We start from the raw sequence: 21,838 nt of genomic DNA on the forward strand, positions 1-21,838 counted from the left end.
CACAAAAACATTGATTCAAAATACACTGAACATCAAGGCTGTATTGTCAGACTCCCTTGGTGATTGTATTAAATTTTTCAATTGCAATTGCAACGGATATCCTGACATTTTTTTTTTTTATGTCCTTCATGAACACACCTATATGAAATACATACTGTAGGGGGGGCAATTGCATCAGAATTGCAGCTGCAGACGTGAAAAAAAAAAGACGCCTGGATGCATTTTAGCATCTTTTCACAATGAAATCAGGCTTCTAATCTCCAACAAGAAAAAAGGCACAAAGGAGAATATCGGACAAATATTATATTAACAATAAAATGAAAGATGTTTCATTTAAATTTTACATAGAACATATCCTGTAAATACGCTCTGGAAAGGTTTAAACTGAATATTCATTATTCTTGTGATTTCTGTGCTCTAAACAATAAAAGAAATTTCACTTATTTTTATTGTATGTGTACCAAAATTTTTCGTGCAAAACTTTCTATCTATGAAAATTGATCAAATGGTCATGCTATATGTTAATGACATTTAATTTATTTTGAAAACAATTTGATGTACGAGAATGTTATCTTTTTAATTCAACTGTTTTTTATTCCATTTTATTCAATTTTTATTCCATGTAAATAAATGAAATTTAAAAAATAAACCCAACTTTACTCTTTCTTAATTATATTTAGCTGCAAGCTGCAAAACAAGAAAGTGGCAAAGATCCAAACAATTTTTGAAACATATAAAATCACTGACAAAAATTACTTGAATCTAAACTTGTTCATTTTTTTTTTTTAAATTTTGCTTTCCCATTCTATATTTTATTTTATTTCTATTTAATGTAAAGAGATTCATGCCTTATCCTTATTTCTGTAGTGTTATAAATTCATTCCCTTGCACTATGTTTCCTCTTTTTGTTCTTATACATAATACATAGATTACTATGTTTTAAATTTAATTGTTTCAATTAAATGAAAAAAAAAATCTTCTTAGCAAATAGTTAGTTGCTGGAATCCTCCTGTAGATGCTGTTGTTTTTGGGCTCACATCCAGTTTAATTATTTGCTATTGTGGCCTTGATACAGGCTGCCCCGAGTGCTGCCCCAGGCTACCTGAACTTCATCTGACACTGAACTGCTGCTTGGAGCACAATCGCAACTATGTAAGGTTACTTGTGGGATTCCCCAAGGCTCAGTGTTAGGCCTATTATTGTTTATTTTGTACGTAAATGAAAGGAAGTTTCAAAAATATGAAACATTATATTGTTTGCAGATGATACACATTTATTTTGTTGTGGTAAGACTTTTGGATACAGTGGGAAAGGAATTGAAAATGAGTTGGTTTGAATCTAATAAACTAACACTGAATTTCAGTCAAATTAATCTTTGGTAATTTGGAGTGATAATAGATAATAAATTATGCTGGAAGCCACATAGCTGCCTTTTATTTACCGTTGCCATGGTGAATCATAGTATTGGAGCTTCATTGATGATGGCTTTTTTCACTCACCTGATTGCTGACTGAAATAAATTTCAATTTCAATTTCTTCAGACTGTAATGTCTTGAAGACGAGCATATATATACAAGAAATATAGGAGATATTTTATTAAGATTTGGGCATTTTTATTGATCAATTTCCTTAGACATAACTCTAAAGTAAAGTAAAGTAGTTAGTCAGTCTGTGTTTGAGAAATTCTCATGTAGCACAAAAAGACCTGTAAGAAATGTCTGCATTATTACACATACCTTTACAGCGAGGTGTCAGTATTCATGTACTGACAGAATGTTTCCCTTTGAGGGCTGAGTAGCACTGAATCACACGTGGGAGGTGGAACTCATTTTGTTTTCGTGGTATAATGAATGAATGATAATGTATTTCAGACCTGAAACAACTTGAGAAGTATTATTGCCTTTCTGTAGTATAGCTGTTATTTAATAATTACATTCCTTCAAAGTGTTTGACTAACAAAAAAAGAAAGTTCTTAACTGGCCTTGATATAGCCCATCAGTTTTTTTTAATGGATTTTGAGATTGCTCGAGCTCTAGTAATGGAAGACTGACCCTTTTCACCAGCTTCATCCCAACCTAACATTAAGATATTTTATTTACTGGTATCACCTTGACATGATATCTGTGTATCATCTTCAAAATTCAGTTACTCGCTGCCATGCATGAACGCAGGCATTGTGAAATTGTAAACTTCAATTCACCCATTAAGGAACCTTTACTCTGCGATTTTGGACTGTCTGAGGCAAAAAACTGACAATCGTGAGACAAATGTGGGGAAATCTTTGAGTGTCAATCCAAAATAGTGGTTGCACCGTGAGAAACATCCACCAACAACCAATTTGGAGCTTTGGCGACCAAAGACAGCCTGCATCAAAATTCTGACAGTGTCAGAAATTTAAGACCAAATTCTCCCAATGTGATGTCTACAAACAAGCCAATCAGAATATAACATGAATGTGTGTGATTGTTCTTGCCACTCAGTCAATAGGAGCCTTTAGCCTAACATGGACCTAATGCTACTTGTGATCTGAACTCCAAACCATAGTCCTAATCCTATTCTTGTCTGTAGCATGGGTGCGAACTAGTAACATGCTTCTGAGAATTTTCCTTATCTTGTCATTTTCCTGAGAAAACACCAGCAGAAGCACAAATACACACATACTATACAGTACACACACACACACACACACACACACACACACACACACACACACACAAACAGATGTATTGCTTCCCCAAAACAAGTGTTACAGATGACCTCAGGTACTTACAGTCTCCTGTAGTTTCATATTCATATTTAGGGGAGTAGGAGCTGTATCCAGCCGGTGTGCGGGTGCGTACGCTGAAGACGTACCAGGTCGCTGGATTTAAACCTGAGATGATCACACTGGGAGCCTTGGTGCGTGTTGACGAGTAGCTCAACTGCTCATGTGCTACATAGTTCTATTATTCTCCACATTTCAAAATGAGCTCTCTAAATAACTATGGAAAAATAAACAAAAATATAAAAAGAATGTGTAATATGTGAAAAGGTCCTTGAATTTGTGGTTTATTTTTTTTGTCAGTGTTATTAGCAATTTCATAAATTCTTTATTCAGCCAGTTCAGGGTAAAATGGCAAAATATTTTATATTCTAAACCTGCTCAACTTCATATTTTTAAAAGAAAGTCTAATTTTTTTTCTGCCCCCATGTTGCGGATTTCTGTCTTGCAGAATCACACACCTACACACACACACACACCTACACACACACACACACACACATGCACAGTCAGTGTGTGTGTGTTTGTGTATGTATGTGTGTGTGTGTGCGTGTGTGTGTGTGTAGGTGTGTGTGTCTTCAGGGTGAGGGCAGACTTTTGCTTTGCCTTTCACGGCTTCTCTGAATATTTCGGTGCATGTTTTCACTGTGTTCCTCTTCTATCATACTATACATGAGGTCACACTGATACAATTAAGAGACCAGTGCAAATATCCTACAGCCTACACTTTCTCAAGATATCTTTGCCATCACTTCCTTGCCCAAAGGCGATTGCTGAAGCAAAATGTAATACACACACACACACACACACACACACACACACACACACACACACACACACAAACAGATGTATTCCTTCCCCAAAACAAGTGTTACAGATGACCTCAGGTACTTACAGTCTCCTGTAGTTTCATATTCATATTTAGGGGAGTAGGAGCTGTATCCAGCCGGTGTGCGGGTGCGTACGCTGAAGACGTACCAGGTCGCTGGATTTAAACCTGAGATGATCACACTGGGAGCCTTGGTGCGTGTTGACGAGTAGCTCAACTGCTCATGTTCCTGTGGGGGACAGTGGAGGATGATAAAAACAGGTTTTGACCAAAAACCAACTCACTGATGACCAGATTTACCTACATGACAGGTGCAGTGCACATTAGCATTGTATACCTGTGCATTTACTGTCTCATTCACTAAGGCAGCTGCTGATTGCACAACCAGTGACAAGAACTACCTTCTAGCCACCTTCCACTAGTGAAGGAGAATTCATAAGAAATGCTTTAGTGAACAAAAACTAAAGGCATTATATATTTTTTTTTATGGCAATTCATTTTACTGTATTACCAGTTACTGTAGTTACTGCATCTATCGTTGTCTTTTAAACTTATGTTGTGCACATAATAATGCAGAGAAAGCATAACTTAATTGTTTGTTAAGTTTAAAATATATTATAACATATTATTATAACATTATAAAAGAAGATTTTCTGCAAGGCACTTATATGTTACTTCATGTACCTGCAAGCCATTTGGCACTTAATTCAGGTGGAACATGGAACTGAATGTCAAAGCACTTATTCTTGATGGCTTCTCCTTGATCTGCTGTAGTACCTCATTATATATGTGTATATATATATATATATATATATATATATATATATATATATATATATACCTCATTTGTACATTATTTGTACGTCACTTTGGACAAAAGTGTCTGGCAAATGAACAGATGTAAATGTAAATGTCTGCTATATACAGTATCCTGAGACCCATGAAAAGAGAGGAGCTCATGTGATTGGCCATTATTGAAGCTTTGCCCATCTCCACCTGCTCATACTGTTTTCCCAGTCCTTGTTTAAACAAGAATGATATTATTGTATTGCATTACAAGTAATTAACATGAAAGGGCCATCTGTCTTACCTGGGTACTGCCCAATAATTTTAGACTGGACCTGGACTTAGCAGAAGTCACTGTACTGTACCTTCTCATAATATTTGATCTCGTAGTCCAGGATGGGTAGTGCTGTCTGTTCAGGTTGCTGCCAGGAGAGAGCGATGCTGTTGGGAGAGGCCCAGTCCTTCTTCAGAGACCCCACCAGAGATGGACCTGGTTTGAAAACACAATACACAGACATCAGCTTCAATGTCTTGACTATAGTCACATTAATTTAATGACCCCAGTCATGTTTGGAGTTTCTGTATGTGAGAATTAAATACCATGTTTAAGGTTTAATGTTTTTACAACACAGGTTGGCACACTAAACACGTTTAGGTCACACATGGCCTTGTGTGTGTGGATAGCACTGTACATCAGCTGTAAAATCAAATCAGATTCTGATCAAGTCAGGATTCACTTCACAAGTTAACTATTTCATGTGACTGCACCATGACCTCTAATCAGTCTACACTTTACACTGCTCATCCACAGAGACTTTAAAGAAAGATTTAATAACAGTAAAATAACAAAGATTGTTTTTGGGTGGCGCAAAATATACATTTGGTATTATAAATATAGTTCTGTTCTGAAGAAGGCACTCTGTTGCTGAAATGTCAGCTTAACGAATAAAATCAGTGTTGCATAACTGTGAAAGTGCTCCTGCCTCTCTGCAAGTTTGTATGCTTGTTTGTTGCCTAACATTATAAATATAGTCTTTGGTGCAGGTGTGGGTGGGAGTATATTTGGCACCACCCATCAGGATAGATACTGTAAGTGTCTGTCCTTGTTCTGCCAGAAGTGTGTGTTTCATGTGATCCTTGACTACCATAAAATGTTGTGTAGTCATTCACGTTCCCAACAGGATGAATCCTAAAGATTGATCCCAGTTTTTCATCTAGTGCCGCCAGCACGTTGGCATTTCTAGTTTCGAGTCAATCGCCTATTGGATTGTTGGTCATGAAATTTGGCACAGATGTTTATGGAAATGTATAAAAAGCGGTTTTCAATCAAGGATTCCTGTTTGGCCCCTGATGAAGGCTTCGACTTAAGTGGAAACATTGGGCTTTGATTCAGTACAATGCTGTTTGAATAAAGAAACTGATGAAAAGCACAAGTCTGTGTGTGACCCTCCTCCTTCAACTAGTCAACAGTTCCAATGCTACCAGATGATGGGGTTGAGGTGTTTCTTCATTTGATACAGATGTTTATGTCATCAAATAATACATTGTAATAACTCTACTGACACCCTAAATTTCATCAAGTGCCATTATCTGGACATAATTTGTATGTGTCCAGTACTTTGGTTTATGACCAGATATGAATTTCCCATCTGCCCAGTTGTACTTTGTGCTAATCAACAAAATGTCAGCATGCTAGCATTCTAAACTACGATGGCGAACTTCAGCATGTTATCGTTGTCATTATGAGCATGATAAAATGCTGACATTTAGCTCAAAGCACTGCTGTGTCTAAACACAGCCTCATAGATGTGCTAGCAATGCTAGAGAGTCATGTTGATCTAGGGAGGACCAGATGACCCCAGTCAGTTTGATAAGAACGTACACTGCATACAGAGTGAGGAGGTTTTTTTTCTGTGGTGCAGCCAGTATAAAATGAGGCTATATACTGTAATAAACAGGAAATACATTGGTTGATAATGCGTGTGTATGCGCATACACACATGAAACACACACAGTACTGTGGATTAACACCTGTCTACCTTGTCAGCAGTAATTATCACACATCCATGCTCAAATTCAGTTACTATATTTCAAAATAGGCTCTAGTCATTTAAATTCACAGGGACAAACATTCACACGGCTATTCCCTTCTCCCGTAAGATCATTTCGTTTTAATTGAAAATAAGTTGTGGAAGCTACATCTTCTTTTCTCAGGAAGAATTGCATTAGCTTTGCTCTGTGAATTTCCGCTGGGTAAATAATTACACTGAGCTCCCAAGAGAGGTCAGCAGATGTAACTGCCCTGAGAGTCATTATTATATGTCATACCATCTAATATTACAGAGCTGACTCATTACACTGATATGAAATGTAGGCCTGCTTTTCTCATGTGTATTCAAAGTGAAACAATGACACTGACTCTAGTTCGAGTTCACGTGGGGAAGTTGTTTTCAGGATTCACTTAGACTGACTCTTGGTATTAGGGGCTGAAAGCCTGGGGTTCAAGGATGGGGGTTTTGGGTTTGGGGGTTCTGGATAAGAGCTAGAGTCGTGTGGTTTGGGGTCAGGGGCGAGATGAGATGAGAGCTTTAGACTGTAGGGCTTTGAGCTTGTTAACCAGATGCTGAGAGACCCACTGCTACTAATCTGATCGTAGGAGCTGAAAGTGACCACCTCTGTTCCCTTTATCCCTCTCTTACTTGCTTCTCTCTTTTCCTCACCACGGGCCTTTTTCATTCCATTCACTCCCCATCAGGCGGCTTTATTGCTCAGTGTCCTCATACATGGTTTAAACTCTTTGTCCTCTGCTCCTTCCTTACCAAGCACATTTCCAAAAACCTCACATCACTTAGCGTGGACAGAAATTAATTAGGGAGCAGAGAGTCATACAGGAGAAGTGTCCAAACCGCTGTGAGTGAAGTGGTGGTTGTCAAAAGGCAACCACCACCTCACTCAAAGGGCAAAGGTGGCTTTATATTCTGGGCCTCTGTCAATCATACAAATAATAGAAAGACAGAAACTCTGTGAATAAAGGTTAAGCTACAAGGAGGTTAAAGGCATGGGTGTGCAAAAAGAAAAGTTTCTCCCAAAGTGTCGTGGTTCTCGTAGGAAAAGAACAAATTTCAAAAGATCTCAGCTGAAATTGTGATTGTAGTTGATTCTATATTATTCTATTCCAAAATGCGGACAGTATGCATTGTTTGTAGAAGTAAAACTAAATACATGTGATGCTTAATGATGACTGTGATTACAAATGACTAAAACATGCAGTTAATTGCACAGCCATCAACTCTGGTCCCTATAGTAGCTGAATCCACTGGCGACTGCAAAACTTGATGACCGAGGAAACAGGGCTGGAGGGGTTAGGTGTACTGTGCAGAAACTAGTATACACCACGAGTCACTTTTACATTAAATACATTTTAATGCTTGGCTTCTCCTTAATAACCATCATCTTAATAGCCATTTAAAATTGGGTAGGTTGTCTGAAATGTTAGCGAAAATAGAACAACATAATATCATGCGTGAGTGAAAACAGCTAATAATATTAACATAATAATCAGCAAGCTCAAAGGGCATGGCGCGTGTGTGTGTATGTTTGGGTTTATGTGAGTATGTGTATGTGCATTTTTTTTTTCAATCTTAAAAAGAAAGTATGGAGCAGGTGGAGTAGAAAATAAACCCTCACTCATTCAGCAACACAATGCGAAAGCTGCTGACATCTTATTAGGTGTCATTATTACATATAACCTCTCAGATGACAATTTTACTCCGAGCGTGTTCATATCCTCTGCTCAGTTTGTCCTCAGTGGCAGAGAAAATTCATCTCAGGGGGATTTTATCTGATCTAACTCTGTATAATGAACCACTACGTTGACTTTTGCAGTGTTGCAGGGTTTTCTACGCTGCTTATGCCAGCTGGGTGTAAAAGTGGTGGCCGGGCAGTGTGGTTTGCGGCTAAAGTCATGCAGTAGAGGCATCAAACTAAGACACAGCAAGATGGTTGGCATCTGCTGTTAGCATATTGGCCCCTGATAGAGAACAATAAACACAGCCTAAATACGATCTCCCTCTGACTCACAGATTCAAATCAGCCTCCCACTGCAAGGCACCGCAGAATGCACACTCACACAAGTTGTGCAAACAAACACACATTAGCCAGGAAGCACATGCACACAAGACGTGTGCACACACAAACAGCGGAGAGCTGACATGTGAAAAAAAAACAATGTTTGTTGGAGAGGCAGGACCACTGTGTGGCTGGCAGAAATAATAGCCAGGAAAAATATGGCAGCTCTGCTTGCACATCAAGGCAGAACTCATCATGACACAACTTTCAGAAATTCCTTCCCAGAGCAATCATATAAAAGACACAGTTGCTATAATTGAGCCATTTCCACTAAATCTAACAAAAAATATATGTAAAATATAGCTTTCAACTGCAGCAGTCTATGTTGTTATCTGACAGATACTGAGAAGAGATCCTTACATACAATGCTTTCATTTGAGTTTAGTCACCTGATCATGCTATCAGAGTTATATTCAAGTTTAATTCTTCTCTGATTAATGTAACTTCTAGCTGTTTTTTTGAAGTAATCACAGCATGCATGTAATTCTATATCTATTAATTCTGGGTTATTTGGCACAATAGAGAGGAGGAGCATGAAATGGCTTTACACTTAATATCTATCAGTATTGATCTCTTATTGAAAATGTATACCAGTCAGTCAGTGTTGTCCAGATCGAATGTACTGTAAAGGATGTGATGCAGTTTATGTGATAACAGTTGAGTATGACAAGCCCTAAACCTGAGCTGACATTTTGGATCATATGTGATTATGTTGTTGTTAGTTATCACTGTGCCTACAGCATCATCCTTAAAAAACTTTTCTACCAGAGCCCAGTCATGACCATATTTATCTATACAACAACTGCAGTCATATCTATATACTTAAGTGACAATAATTCCACTTCCACTGAGACAGGCTCAAAAACACATGACGGTGTTTTAAGTCTGCCTCTTTGTTGCACAGCAGGTGTATATTGTTTATCTCCAAAGGTAGGAATATGAAACACCTTGCTGTCTCCAGGCACTGACAGGATACTTTGAGGACACAGGACACACAGCAACCATCTTTAATGATTCTGCATGGAGGTTATTAGAGCTGCAGCATGAAATCTGCCAGAGGAACTTGCTCCCTTTCACTGAGATGCAGGAACATTGGAAAGCCATTAGAAACACCAGTCAATTACGATGCCCGATGGATAGATTTTCCAGTCAGGCGTGGTTAAGCTCAACATAAACTAATGGGGAGTCTTTAAATGAGCTTGACCTGCATATGATTTTAATTAGCTTTCCTGCCCTTAAGGCTTCCATTAACTGTTTAAAAAAATCAATAGAGCCAGTATTGATGCTGTGCGAGAGCTTAAACGATGTCCTAACACTCCACTGATTCACTGCTGATAGAGAGAAAGAGTGAGAGAGAAATGCACATACACAATATAGGTACTTTTATTTAAAACAGTCATATTGATATGTCTGTCTCTTTTCTAGGTGTCTGGTTATGTTTGTCTTGCGGCCGTCCCAAATTGGTCTTTCAGAATGCATCTTCATGGGTGAAAAGATTTACTAGAACAAACACATGCATCTGTGCACATGCTGCACAAACATACAAATATTTAATTCACCTGAATTTGCTTTGATTCAATTCAAATTAGCTGAATTCAATACCATTCAACTCAATTCCAAGCGCTGCCTGCCAATGTCATGTACGTGGCGTGCTTCAGAAGCACTTCATAGTTGCTTCAGGGAACTAAAGCAATGAATGAATGACTTGAAGTCATCTCCAGTGTTGCCACTGGGACCTTAAGTAATCAGTTGGAGCAATGTCACATTTGTTGAATCTCTAATGACTCTGTGTGCGTGTGTGTGTGTGTGTGTGTGTGTGTGTTTTTGTGTGTGTGTTACTCTTACAAACCACAAGACAAAACTGAATAGACATGCTTTGGGGACTATGATCATTACCCTTCATTAATGCTGGAGGTCATTCCCATTGCACTGTGGGTCATCTGCTCTCTGCAATGAACTTCCAAGCATAAACACAGATGCCACAGAGACCTGACAACGGTCAAATAAACTGTTGGGCCTCAGTCTAATGATAGAGAGTTAAAATCCAACTCAAATAAGTGACTGATCTACTCAGTCAAGCACAGTTTAATTGAAACGGATGCCTAATGAGCACTGACCCCTGTGTTATCCACATGAGAATTGGATCTACCTGCTATATATACTGTATGTGCCTGTTGGACTTTCAATGTATGCACACTATTGAATGTTCGTCATCCGCATTTTGGCATCACTTCGACCCCAAGACACAATTAATGTAGTTATGCATGCAAAACAGAGGAGTGTAATAATGCGCTTATGTATGTATAGTGTGAGTGAAACACAAGTCGTTACGCTGCCTGTCTGGACAGCTGTATTAGTTAAAATAGAAGCAAATCTGTTTCGTAAAATGATATGATTTGGATGACTGAAAAATACCTCCTAGATGAGCCTTTACAGTACATGAGAAGATCAATTCCATTCTCATGTCTTTGCATTAAGTATGGAGCTCTAGAGCCAGAAGGCATTTATCTTAGCTTAGCATTAATACTGAAAGCAGAAGGAAACAGCTCTGTCCAAAGTAAAGCACCTTTTAAAGTCAATAATTATCATGTTATATCTTGTTTACCACAACAGACAGGCAAAAACAACAATTTGAAGTTTAATGAGGAGTTATCTGCTGTAACTGTTTATTGGCCAGATGTAGTAATCTTGCCATCACCATTAAGTTGCCAGGCAACCAGTGGAGATGCCCCCGCACTGAGTAGACAGATAAACTGTTGTTCATCAAGAAATGGTTACATGGTTTTATAATGAGATTGTAATTAAAGGAGGACTCGTCCTCTAATTCGCCATGTCATTCAAGCACTTTAGCAAGTATTGCTACAATAAAAGGTTTCTTTAACAACAACTCTGTAAAAACAGGACTAGATTGACCTCTAAGATGTTGACTGATTGACCCACTGTGCTGCCTTTGAATTCAGATATTTCCCTTATTCCACCATGTTGTATTGCAGACATCTAATTCATACGCTTTTATGTCCCTCCAAGCACTTAAACTCCAGACTTATGTCAAATTCTGTGGATGTTCCAGGACAATAATATTTACCATCTATGTGTCCAACCACTCTCCTGCTCACTCATTGACTTTTTCCTTTTGTGGCATCACTGTCGAGTGTAGTGTTGCATGACTGTAATTTTAACATCTACCAAAGATAAATCATTGCATAGTACAAAACTGACAGTGTATTACAAATGCAGTGCATAGATTTCACACTGAGAATTTTGGCACTCGAATAAAAAAATAAATATAGTGCACTAGGCAGCAAATAGGGAATGATTTTGGACACATCCCATGTTAACAGTAGCTTTCATATTGGTGACTAACCATTTCCTGTACTGGGTTTCTATCCATTTCTGCAACATTTCCACTTTTGTAACAACTTTTCTTTGAGAACTTTTGGGAGCTTCTGATTAGGTCTACAAAGACCATGCAGGTCATTGCTTAGTGCCTGTGCATGAGTACATACAATAATGCCTGCTTCTGAATCCATTCCACTGTGTACCTACAGTAGCTTCACATTTCTTCCTTCTATCTCCTTCACTACAATCTCCATATAAAGTGCTGCAATTCGCCGGCCAATAGTATACAGCAATCTCTCTCCCTACTGCGGTGATATGGGCTTCTTTTTCCAGACGCATATTGTCGCTGCCTGCAGTCTCACAGAGGAAAAATGGATGTGACCCCTTTGACACTAAATAGCTGTCAACTGGATCTAAACTGGGACGGTTTCTTGTTCTCCCTCGGTACACCTGCAGTCCCCCCCGCTGTGGTGGCTGTCTTTAGTGTGACAGTAGAGAAAAGCTCCTTAGACTCCTTTGCCCCATCCAGATGGTAGCTACAACAGCCACCCACACCATTTATCATGTGTATCTGCTGAGTACAGGGAGTTAACAGGTAATTAAAATCATCAGTCAAGCAACAAAAGCAGGAATCGAGGAGGTGGAGCCAAGGAAAGAGACCTTTTTGTGAGTTCTGAGCCATTTTCCTCTGTTTGTGGCTTTCAGGTGTAGTAAGAGAGTGCAGAGTTATAAAATAGAAGCAGGGAAAGTAACACAAAAAGAGGATGAAACAAATCAAAGAAACCAAAAGTGACAAAGTTTGACTTTGGATGGTCTTTGACTTGCAAACAGCCTGTAAGTGTTGTCTACTGTCACATAGAGGAGTTTTGTCTGCTTGCTAGCCTGTCTGACACTCTGAGGTCCTGTCTTTAATAGGGTCCCAGCTTGCCACTGATCCCTCTTGTTCCCACTTAATGGGGATGTGGAGAAGCAATGATGTGTGGGAAAGGCCGGTGAACCCGGCCCTATACTGGCCCACCACAATCAATACTCATTTGGCCTCCACCTCTCTTTCCCCAAAAGTAATTAATGAGAAGAACGGAAATATCTGGCCGCTGACAGCTGATTTCCCTGCCGGTCCCTGTCGTTAACACCCTGTCCACTTCTCATGCTGCTACTTAAAAGCTTCATTATGGTTTAAACCAAGCATTCAGTATCAGCAAGTGACACAGATATGGAACGACACAGATGTCCATACACATAATGTTACTGGTTATGGGGATAAAAACCACAATGAAGATAAGACACACATTTGTTCATCATCACATCTCGTATTTTTCCTAGATAAATCAAATTTGTAATATAATATTTAGGGCAACTTGTGGCCTTTCTTGGTAAGAGGGAGCTTGTTTGATTACACATCATTGTAAGGTTGTCCTTTTTTATTGGAATTTCACACTACCATTCGAATGTGGTGAGAAATTAAATATTCTACCTGTAATAATCTGATAAATTCACAATTCTCAAACGCAACAGGCCGTTCCTTGTACTGCAGCAGGGTGTGTTCCGAAGATGCACTGTCCATCCGACCCATTCAATAACATGACTTATTGGTAAAGCTGGTCATTGTTGTTGTCTTTGCTAGTGCAAAATGGAGAAAATTAGTCAGCTGCAGATAATCATGACATCAAACTATCACCATGTGTGGAAGAATTTAGGTTTTGATACCATAAATGGAAAAAAATGTGGATAAAGGTTGAGAAGTTGTCTGACTGTTTGAAGTAACATTGTCATGGAAGTGAGGCAGCAGAAGTGCCGCAAATGAACTGAACAATGTCAATTCCACAGCAAAGTTCAGGATTCAGCTACATGGTTTGTGTTCAAATTGAATCTAACATATCTGGTGTTGGTTAGCATTAAAAAAAAAGTTACAGCCCAAAACTACACTGGTTTTTCATAGACATGTTCTCCTCTCCTCTCCTCTTCTCTCCGAATAGGAGTGCATAGGAGTACATAGGGAGAGGGGTGGAGTGCCACTGCAGTGGAGGTACAGTATAAATAGTCAACCCTGCTATAGCACCCAGAGCACACTTACTGCAGCAGAACACACAGCAGGCAAAGTGGCAATGCACTCTTTCCTACAGAGCTAATTTCTGGCAGGGCCATCTACACACAACCCTGCTGTCAAAGTCAATTATTCTGGAGTTAAAGTAGCCACATATTTGATATAATGCTGCATTAACAGGTCATGAAGGATTGCTTGAATATGATGATTAAAGCTGAAGCACTCATAATGCACAAGGTGACACTGAAATGTTGAAGAATAATGCAGATGCAGTGTCTGTTTGGACCGACCACTTACAACCTAAAAATGTGTTAAAGGTCATAGTTGCATGTTTGCAGGACTGATTTCAGGACATGTTAATTTGAGCACACAACAATTTAATGTATTTACAATTTACACATAGCTATAAATAAATAATAAATATGGGAGAAACCAATATTTGACAAATAGATGATGGTTTGACCAATCATTATTAACAAAATAATGCTCCAGGAGACACATTTGCTGAATCAAAAGGCCAATATTGCTCCCACTTGCAGATTTCCTAATCTAATATAAGGATGTACAAACAAATGAATGAGTGTCATGTACAAGTCATGTACATGTGTCTCACAAAAAAGGCAGAGTAAGCCTTACAAAAGAAGGCTTGTCAATGTATTTGATGTCTCACTCTGGATATATTTCAATACACTGTGGAGATGGAGTATAAACTATAAGACCTTAAGCTGAGTGTGTCTTCAGTGGTTGTTAAATTGTATAAAGGTCTATGGAGATTTAAGTTAGAACGGCTGTCATTATGAATGGTTTGATGGAGTGAGGCTAATGCAATTTCATTTAAATGAACTGAAGCGACAAAAGGCATCGGCAGCTGATTTATCTAACTTTCAGAAGACAATGGGGCTGCATTCTTGGGAGGAAATTCAACCCGAAGATTGAAGAGGGGATTGAGGTGGGAGTTGAGAGAGAGAAAACTTCAGAGAACATCCATCAGGATTGCAGAACAATGAAACCAATCACTCTGTATTAATGAGCCAATGCTTAAAATAGTTCCCGTTGTGAGGTGAAGTCAGGGGAAATGATCTTTGCAGGGGGGGAAAGAAGCTTCCTGATAAAAGTCTGGGCATAAATCATTTTGTGAGTAGAAATAGCTAATCTATTTTCCTTCAAACTCCCCACCTGCTCTGAACACTGCTGAATAGCAATCCTGGGGAATAGCTATTCTTAACGCTGACTGGTGAATAGGTGACTCACTGTATGCCTGGAGGGCTCAGAGGAGCTAAAGATATGTATGGCCACACACAACACTACAGAAACTCTATGATGGCCTTCAAAATTTAGAGCAAAAAAGCATGGAGGTCTTTCCAACATCCAGATGCTGGATGTCTGATTGAGCAGATTTTGTAGTGTCAGAGATCGTAACATACGATTTGATATCTAGTCTAGACTATTCACATAGCAACTCTATGAAGCAGGGATGCCACAACTGTTAACATCCTTGGAGCGATTAGTGTTTTGGCTCTCACTCTGGCATAACAGCTTGTCTGTTATCATTGTCATTGTCACAAATGTGTCACTGTGAGCATGTTAGCATGCTGACGTTAGCATTTCGTTTTGTACCGATGTGCTTAAATACAGCCTCATAGAGCCCTTAGCATGGCTGTAGCTTTTTAATTGAAGGAAATCTCCATTTATTAGTTGATTTTACCGACAAGTATGATGATCTCCTTTTGTCATTTTCCCTTCACTGCAAAATAATGCTGGCTGAATCTGGCTTATATTTTTCTTTGTTGCAGCCCTTCTATAACTTCAATACATGCAGAACCGCTCATTGAGGAAAAGTAAACAGACACTAGATCAGTGTGGGTGGTTAATCCTAAAAAATGACATTTATCCTGTGTAGAAAACTCCTCAAACAAATGTGTGCTCTATCTATGAACAAATTCGCCCTTTTTGAATTATTTCTGTCGCTAGCGCGAGGACCTGCACTGTCTTGACAAAAGAGGGAAAAATTTAGTTCAATTTCACATTGCACCAAAGCACATCAGTAAGTAACAAGTTCACATTCTTTTATGCATGTCCCTAAAGTTTGTGTTAACTGCATGACTTTGTCCCTAACCCACCCTATCTGATGTTACCCATATTAATCAGGTAGATATTTGTATGCTCTAACCTGAATACAAATAAAAAGATACAAGGCCAGCATAGGTATAGATCTTCCTTCTGGGCCCAGCTGTGCTGATTCACCCCCTATCACCTCAACTTCCCTTCTTCTAGCCCTTATCACCTCTCTCTTTCTCTTTTCCCTGACAAGAGTGGGACCAACTCTCAGTTCATCCAATCTACAACAACCTTGATACTATATCATTATCTCCCTCCCCTTTTTTACCTAAACGCAGAAAGCAGATATGCCAAATTGTTGAGAACACTCTGTATTCATGGGACCTGTGAAACATAACAATCACCTCTTGTATTCTAATTGTTTGACTCCACATCTGTTGTTTTTCACTGCTTAAAACTAAACTAATCTTAGCTTGCGGTATGTATGGTTGTGTGTGCATACGTGTATGTGTGAGGTAGCAGCAGGTCATTGGCACAGATAAAAGAGGGTGCTGAAGGGCAGAAAATGGGCGGGGGGCAACAGATGCCACAGGTCACATGAGGCCCCATGGGAAGCCAGCTAAACAAACCTGCCAACAAGTACAGTGAGCAAACACCTGCTTACACCACAGATGCATAAATTCACACACATTTACTTAGGTCACTTTTGGGGACATCACATAGACTTATATTAATTTCCTGGAGACTACTACTTGCCTAACCCTAACTTTAACCACTGACCCAAAAATCTTTTTTTTTTTTCCAAATTGGTCCCCCAATTAACTGGTCTTTAGTCTGAAATTTGTCCCCGAAAGTAGCCTATTACACATAGACACACACACACTCATAGTGTTATACACTTACAAACATACTTGAGGCCATTAGCGGTTGCAGTGCTTGTTATTTTTACTCCTGTAGCACTAATAAATTGTGCCAATATAAAGTTAACCACCGCTTATAAGATGCATAATGGATGTAGTTTGTTTGATTGCCTATTTATTAAGTGGTTGTCTAGTGAATCCTAACAGCTTTAATTCTAAAGTATTGATTATGTGTAAGCTTTCAGACTCCCATATTTGTCTGTCTGCACATAAAACATCAGAGCATGAGCCTCTACACCCATTTGTCAGTGTCACTACAGGAGTTCATGTTCCTTCCTCCCACTGTGAGAACATACCTCATGTAAATTGCTGCTCAATTGTCCAGAGTGATAATTATCCCAATCACAGCATGACATCCACTATTGTTGAACTTGTGTGTGCTACACTGCGTCAGGAGCAACTGTGATTAAAGTCCTTGGTGTGGGCATGGGGCAAGTGTTTTTTAATATAACAGTAACTGCACAGTATAACTTTTAGTTTATCTTGATAAAGTTTTTCGGATATTTGACATTTGCTGAGTTTGACCTGCTTAACCCGAAACCTATTAAAACTGAACAAAAGGTGCTGGGAAATATACAAATCTAGATTGAACAGGGATTTAGCAGTTGGTGGTTTATCACAGTGGCCACATCAACACTTCCACAGCTGCTTCACAATAAAAACTTTGCACAGGTATCTCATTGCAAGCATTTAATGGAGACATAAAGCATTGAGACTCCTGTCTATTAAATAAAAGTAAGAACAGGAATGTTGGAGTGAAACAAAACTCTGAACAACTTCCCCTCTCTCTTTGGTTTTCATCATATTATATACATAATTTGCTCCCCTTCTGTGACAGAGCACATCTTGCTATTATGACATGGCTGAAGAATGTAATACTGTTCCAGTAGATCAAAGAGATGTAGTTTTTAAAGTTAACTTTTGCTCTCCAGTTTCCCAGAAGACTGTGGGGGGTCATCATGGTAATATTACTAAATTATTAATGTGTGGAAGACTACTACTTTTTTCGTCTCACTGTGGAATGTTTGAGGGCATTATATTGTGGATATATTTACACTCAGAATTAAAAAACTGAAATAAAATGGTGGACACTGATGACATTTTTTGAACTTAATTGTGTTGGAGCGCCCTAGTAGCCGAATGGTCTCTGAGCATGCCACATAACTGCAACGTCGATTCCAGCGGCGGGTGGTGGTGGTGGTGTGTCTTCCTCCAGCTCGGGTCTTCTACCAGAGGCCTGGGAGTTTGAGGGTTCTGCACAGTATCTTTGCTGTTCCTAGGACTGCACTCTTCTGGACAGGGACCTCAGATGTTGTACCTGGAATCTGCTGGAGCCACTCTCCCAGTTTGTGGGTCACAGCCCCCAGTGCTCCGATTACCACTGGCACCACTGTTGCCTTTACTCCCCACATCTTTTCTAGCTCCTCTTTCAGCCCTTGGTATTTTTCAAGCTTCTCGTGTTCCTTCTTCCTGATGCTGCTGTCGCTTGAGATTGCTACGTCTATCACCACTGCCTTCTTCTGTTGTTTGTCGATCGACACAATGTCAGTCTGGATCTGGAAGTCCCACAGGATCTTGGCTTGGTCATTCTCAACCAGCTTAGGAGGTGTCTTCCATTCTGACCTTGGGACTTCCAGCCCATACTCAGTGCAGATGTTCCTGTACACTATACCAGCCACTTGGTTATGGCGTTCCATGTACGCTTTTCCTGCCTGCATCTTACACCCTGCTATTATGTGCTGAACTGTCTCAGCAGCATCTTTGCACAGCCTGCACCTGGGGTCCTGTCTGGTGTGGTAGATCCCCGCCTCTATTGATCTTGTACTAAGTGCCTGTTCTTGTGCTGTCATGATTAGTATCTGCCATGATCCCTCCATGATGGTTCCTCCTCCTCCTCTGCATCATCGGGTTTCTGCTGCCTGAGGTATTCACTTCGCAGCTCATCTTTGGGGGCCATCTTCCTGATGTATTCCTGGATCTTGGTTGTTTCATCCTGGACAGTGGCTCTGATGCTCACCAGTCCTCAGCCTCCCTCGTTCCGCTTAGTGTACAGTCTCAGGGTGCTGGACTTGGGATGAAACCCTCCATGCATTGTGAGGAGCTTCCTTGTCTTGATATCAGTGGCATGTATCTTGTTCTTCCCATTCAGCCGACTTTTCAGGACCTGCCTTACTCTGTGTAGGTATTTGGCTGTGGCTGACTTCCTTGCGGCCTCCTCATGGTTCCCATTTGCATGCGGGATCCCAAGGTATTTGTAGCTGTCTTGAACATCTGCAATGCTGCCTTCTAGTAGTTCAATCCCCTCGGTTCTGATCATCTTTCCTCTCCGACCACACTTATTTAGTCTGAATGACATTCTGATGCCGTTGCTGTAGATCCTGGTGATGTGGATCAGTGAGTCGATGTCTCACTCATTCCTGGCATACAGTTTGATGTCATCCATGTAGAGGAGGTGACTGATGGTTGTTCCACTTCGTAACCGGTATCCATAGCCAATCTTTGAGAAGATCTGGCTGAGGGGGTTCAGGCCTATGCAGAACAGCAGCGAGGATAGTGCATCACCTTGGTATATTCCGTGCTTGATGGTAACTTGTGCAATTGGCTTTGAGTTTGCCTCCAGAGTTGTTTTCCACAGCCCCATTGAGTTCTTGATGAAGGCTCTTAGTGTCCTGTTGATGTTTTACATTTCCAAGCATTCCAGTATCCGTGTGTGGCATTGAGTCGTAGGCTTTCTTGTAGTCAATCCAGGCGGAACACAGGTTGGTCTGCCTGGTCTTGCAGTCTTGGGTGACTGCTCTATCGACCAGTCGATGGAGTAGAGCTGAGAATAGGGATCTGTTGGTGTCCACAGAACACCGTGTGTACAGTCTTCATTGAAACTTCTTTCTACTGATGAAATAATCCCTATGAAAATTTTCCACTGTGTGGTCTGTGAAAAACACCACACCCATACCCAGCCCTTCATTGGACAAGGGCTCCCCCTCCTCACAAATCCCAATTTAACCCCTGGATGCAGCCACAGACAACAACATAGTTGAATTCACACCTGGGGGTAATTTACTGTCATCAGTTCACCTGATCTACATTGTTTTTGGACTGTGAGAAACCAGGCACCCTGAGGAGAGCCACACAAACACAGCAAGAACGTACATAAATCTGTTGTGTGCGCTGGTGGTCATAAATATAACTAGGAGAATGAAAGTTGATGGGAAATACTGAAGAGCTTGATCTTATGTTCCCTCTCTATCTGGTCATCTCTGTTTCTCTTCTACTCACTACTTGTCTCTCTCTGACGGCTCTCTTTATATATATCTTTCCTCATCTCCTCCTTTCTTCCTTTGCCTGCGTCTCGTTCTTCTGTTCTGTTCTTTCGTTCTTTCTCTTCGCAGCGCTGACGGCAGAGGCTGGGTTGTGATCCAATCACAGACTGGCTGCAGCAATCACCGTCTGCTGATTGGTTTTATAATCCTCACTCAGGATCTCAGATGGGAGAGAATCAGCTGGCCAAGAAGTGCTGCCCCGAAAGCTGTCATAGCGATGCACACATTCATACACACACACACACACACACACACACACACACACGTAGTTGGTATGGCTATCTTAGCGGGGACATTCATTGACGCAATGCATTCCCTAGCCCCTAACCCTGACCTTAACCATCACAACTAAATACCTAACCCCAACCCTTACCCTAAACTGAACCTAAACCCAATTCTAACCTTGACCCTAAAACCAAGACTGAACCCTCAAGCAGCCCTATGAAGGTGTGTCAGAAAGAGAGGGCTGGCCAAAATGTCCTCACTTCCCAGGTCTAAAACTCAAACTGGTTCTCATAGTGATAGCCATACAAGTACGCACACACACACACACACACACACACACACACACACACACACATACACACACACACACACACAAAGACTTTCTTTTTTCTTCCTTTCTCACTGCATCTATATCACATTTCTTGACTCCACATCATTGCTTTCGTTCTCTCTCTAAGAATGTGTGTGCAATGACTGACCACCAAAGAGGAAAGGAGGACATTCACTCAGCTCAAGTATCTGAAATAAACTGTTATTCATCTTGTGTGCATCTCTGTACTGCATGCTTTAAAGTATGTTTGTATATACACACAGACATGTACAATAGGATGTGCATCTATATATTTTATAATATGATGCAAGACTGTGTCCTAGCTCCGCAACACCTCACTAGGGCACAAAAGTACATGATGAAGTAAAGTAAAAGTGAATGCAGTGGTGCAACACACACTCCAGCGCAAACTCCCAGATCAATAAGCTGTGCTTTAATTCTCATATTTAAACATCAAGGGAAGAAAAGCTAATCTTCAAGGCACAATATCGCGGCTAAGTCCCCAAACACTCACAGGTAACCACAGAGGTTTGATTTGCCTTCTAGCATGGATAACTATATGAAAAGAGAAAATGTAATTAGTTAATACACACAGGTACAGTTCATGAAAAATACAGTAGCTTATAAATAAATGCACATACAAGTCACCAGAGAAAAGAACAATACACATCTGTGAGTGCGTGCTTGGTACTTATGGTACTATCCTCCCCTATAATCTTTAAGGTATATTTTACCTAATGTGTAGGTCCTTTAATACACAATACGAGGCCTTGTCAACATCCTGTGTTCATCATCCTCCATTTTTGAATCCTAATTTCTGCATCCTGCATTGGATGCTTTGGGTCTTATGTTCTGCATTGTGCAGAATGTAACATCAGCCTGTAACCTGCTGTACTGTATGTCCTGTTTACTGTGTCCTTGTCCTAAATCTGTGAAGTTGTTCAAGGACAAATAAGACTTCTAACAGTTTCTGTCTTCCTGGGTGTCTGTCAAAATTAATTGTATAGCTGTTGGTTTATTGCAAAATAATCCCATAATAATTGGCTGCTGCAATATTCTGATCCATAATAGAGGTTGCAGGTCTGGAATAGATCCAA

At 40.0% G+C, this 21,838-nt stretch overlaps 1 protein-coding gene across 1 annotated transcript in view; it reads right to left on the reverse strand.

The window, feature by feature from the left end:
* The window catches only part of epha6 (eph receptor A6), a 200,124-nt gene that overhangs the window by 35,308 nt on the left and 142,978 nt on the right, over nt 1-21,838 (reverse strand). Inside the window, exons 6-7 of the mRNA XM_067603256.1 lie at nt 4,742-4,866; nt 3,657-3,819 (exon numbers count right to left, since the gene is read on the reverse strand). Of these exons, the coding sequence (XP_067459357.1) occupies nt 3,657-3,819; nt 4,742-4,866 (288 nt within the window). The remainder of the gene's footprint in view (nt 1-3,656; nt 3,820-4,741; nt 4,867-21,838) is intronic.

The sequence above is a fragment of the Thunnus thynnus genome, chromosome 11 (assembly GCF_963924715.1).
Source record: "Thunnus thynnus chromosome 11, fThuThy2.1, whole genome shotgun sequence".
Taxonomy (NCBI): domain Eukaryota; kingdom Metazoa; phylum Chordata; class Actinopteri; order Scombriformes; family Scombridae; genus Thunnus; species Thunnus thynnus.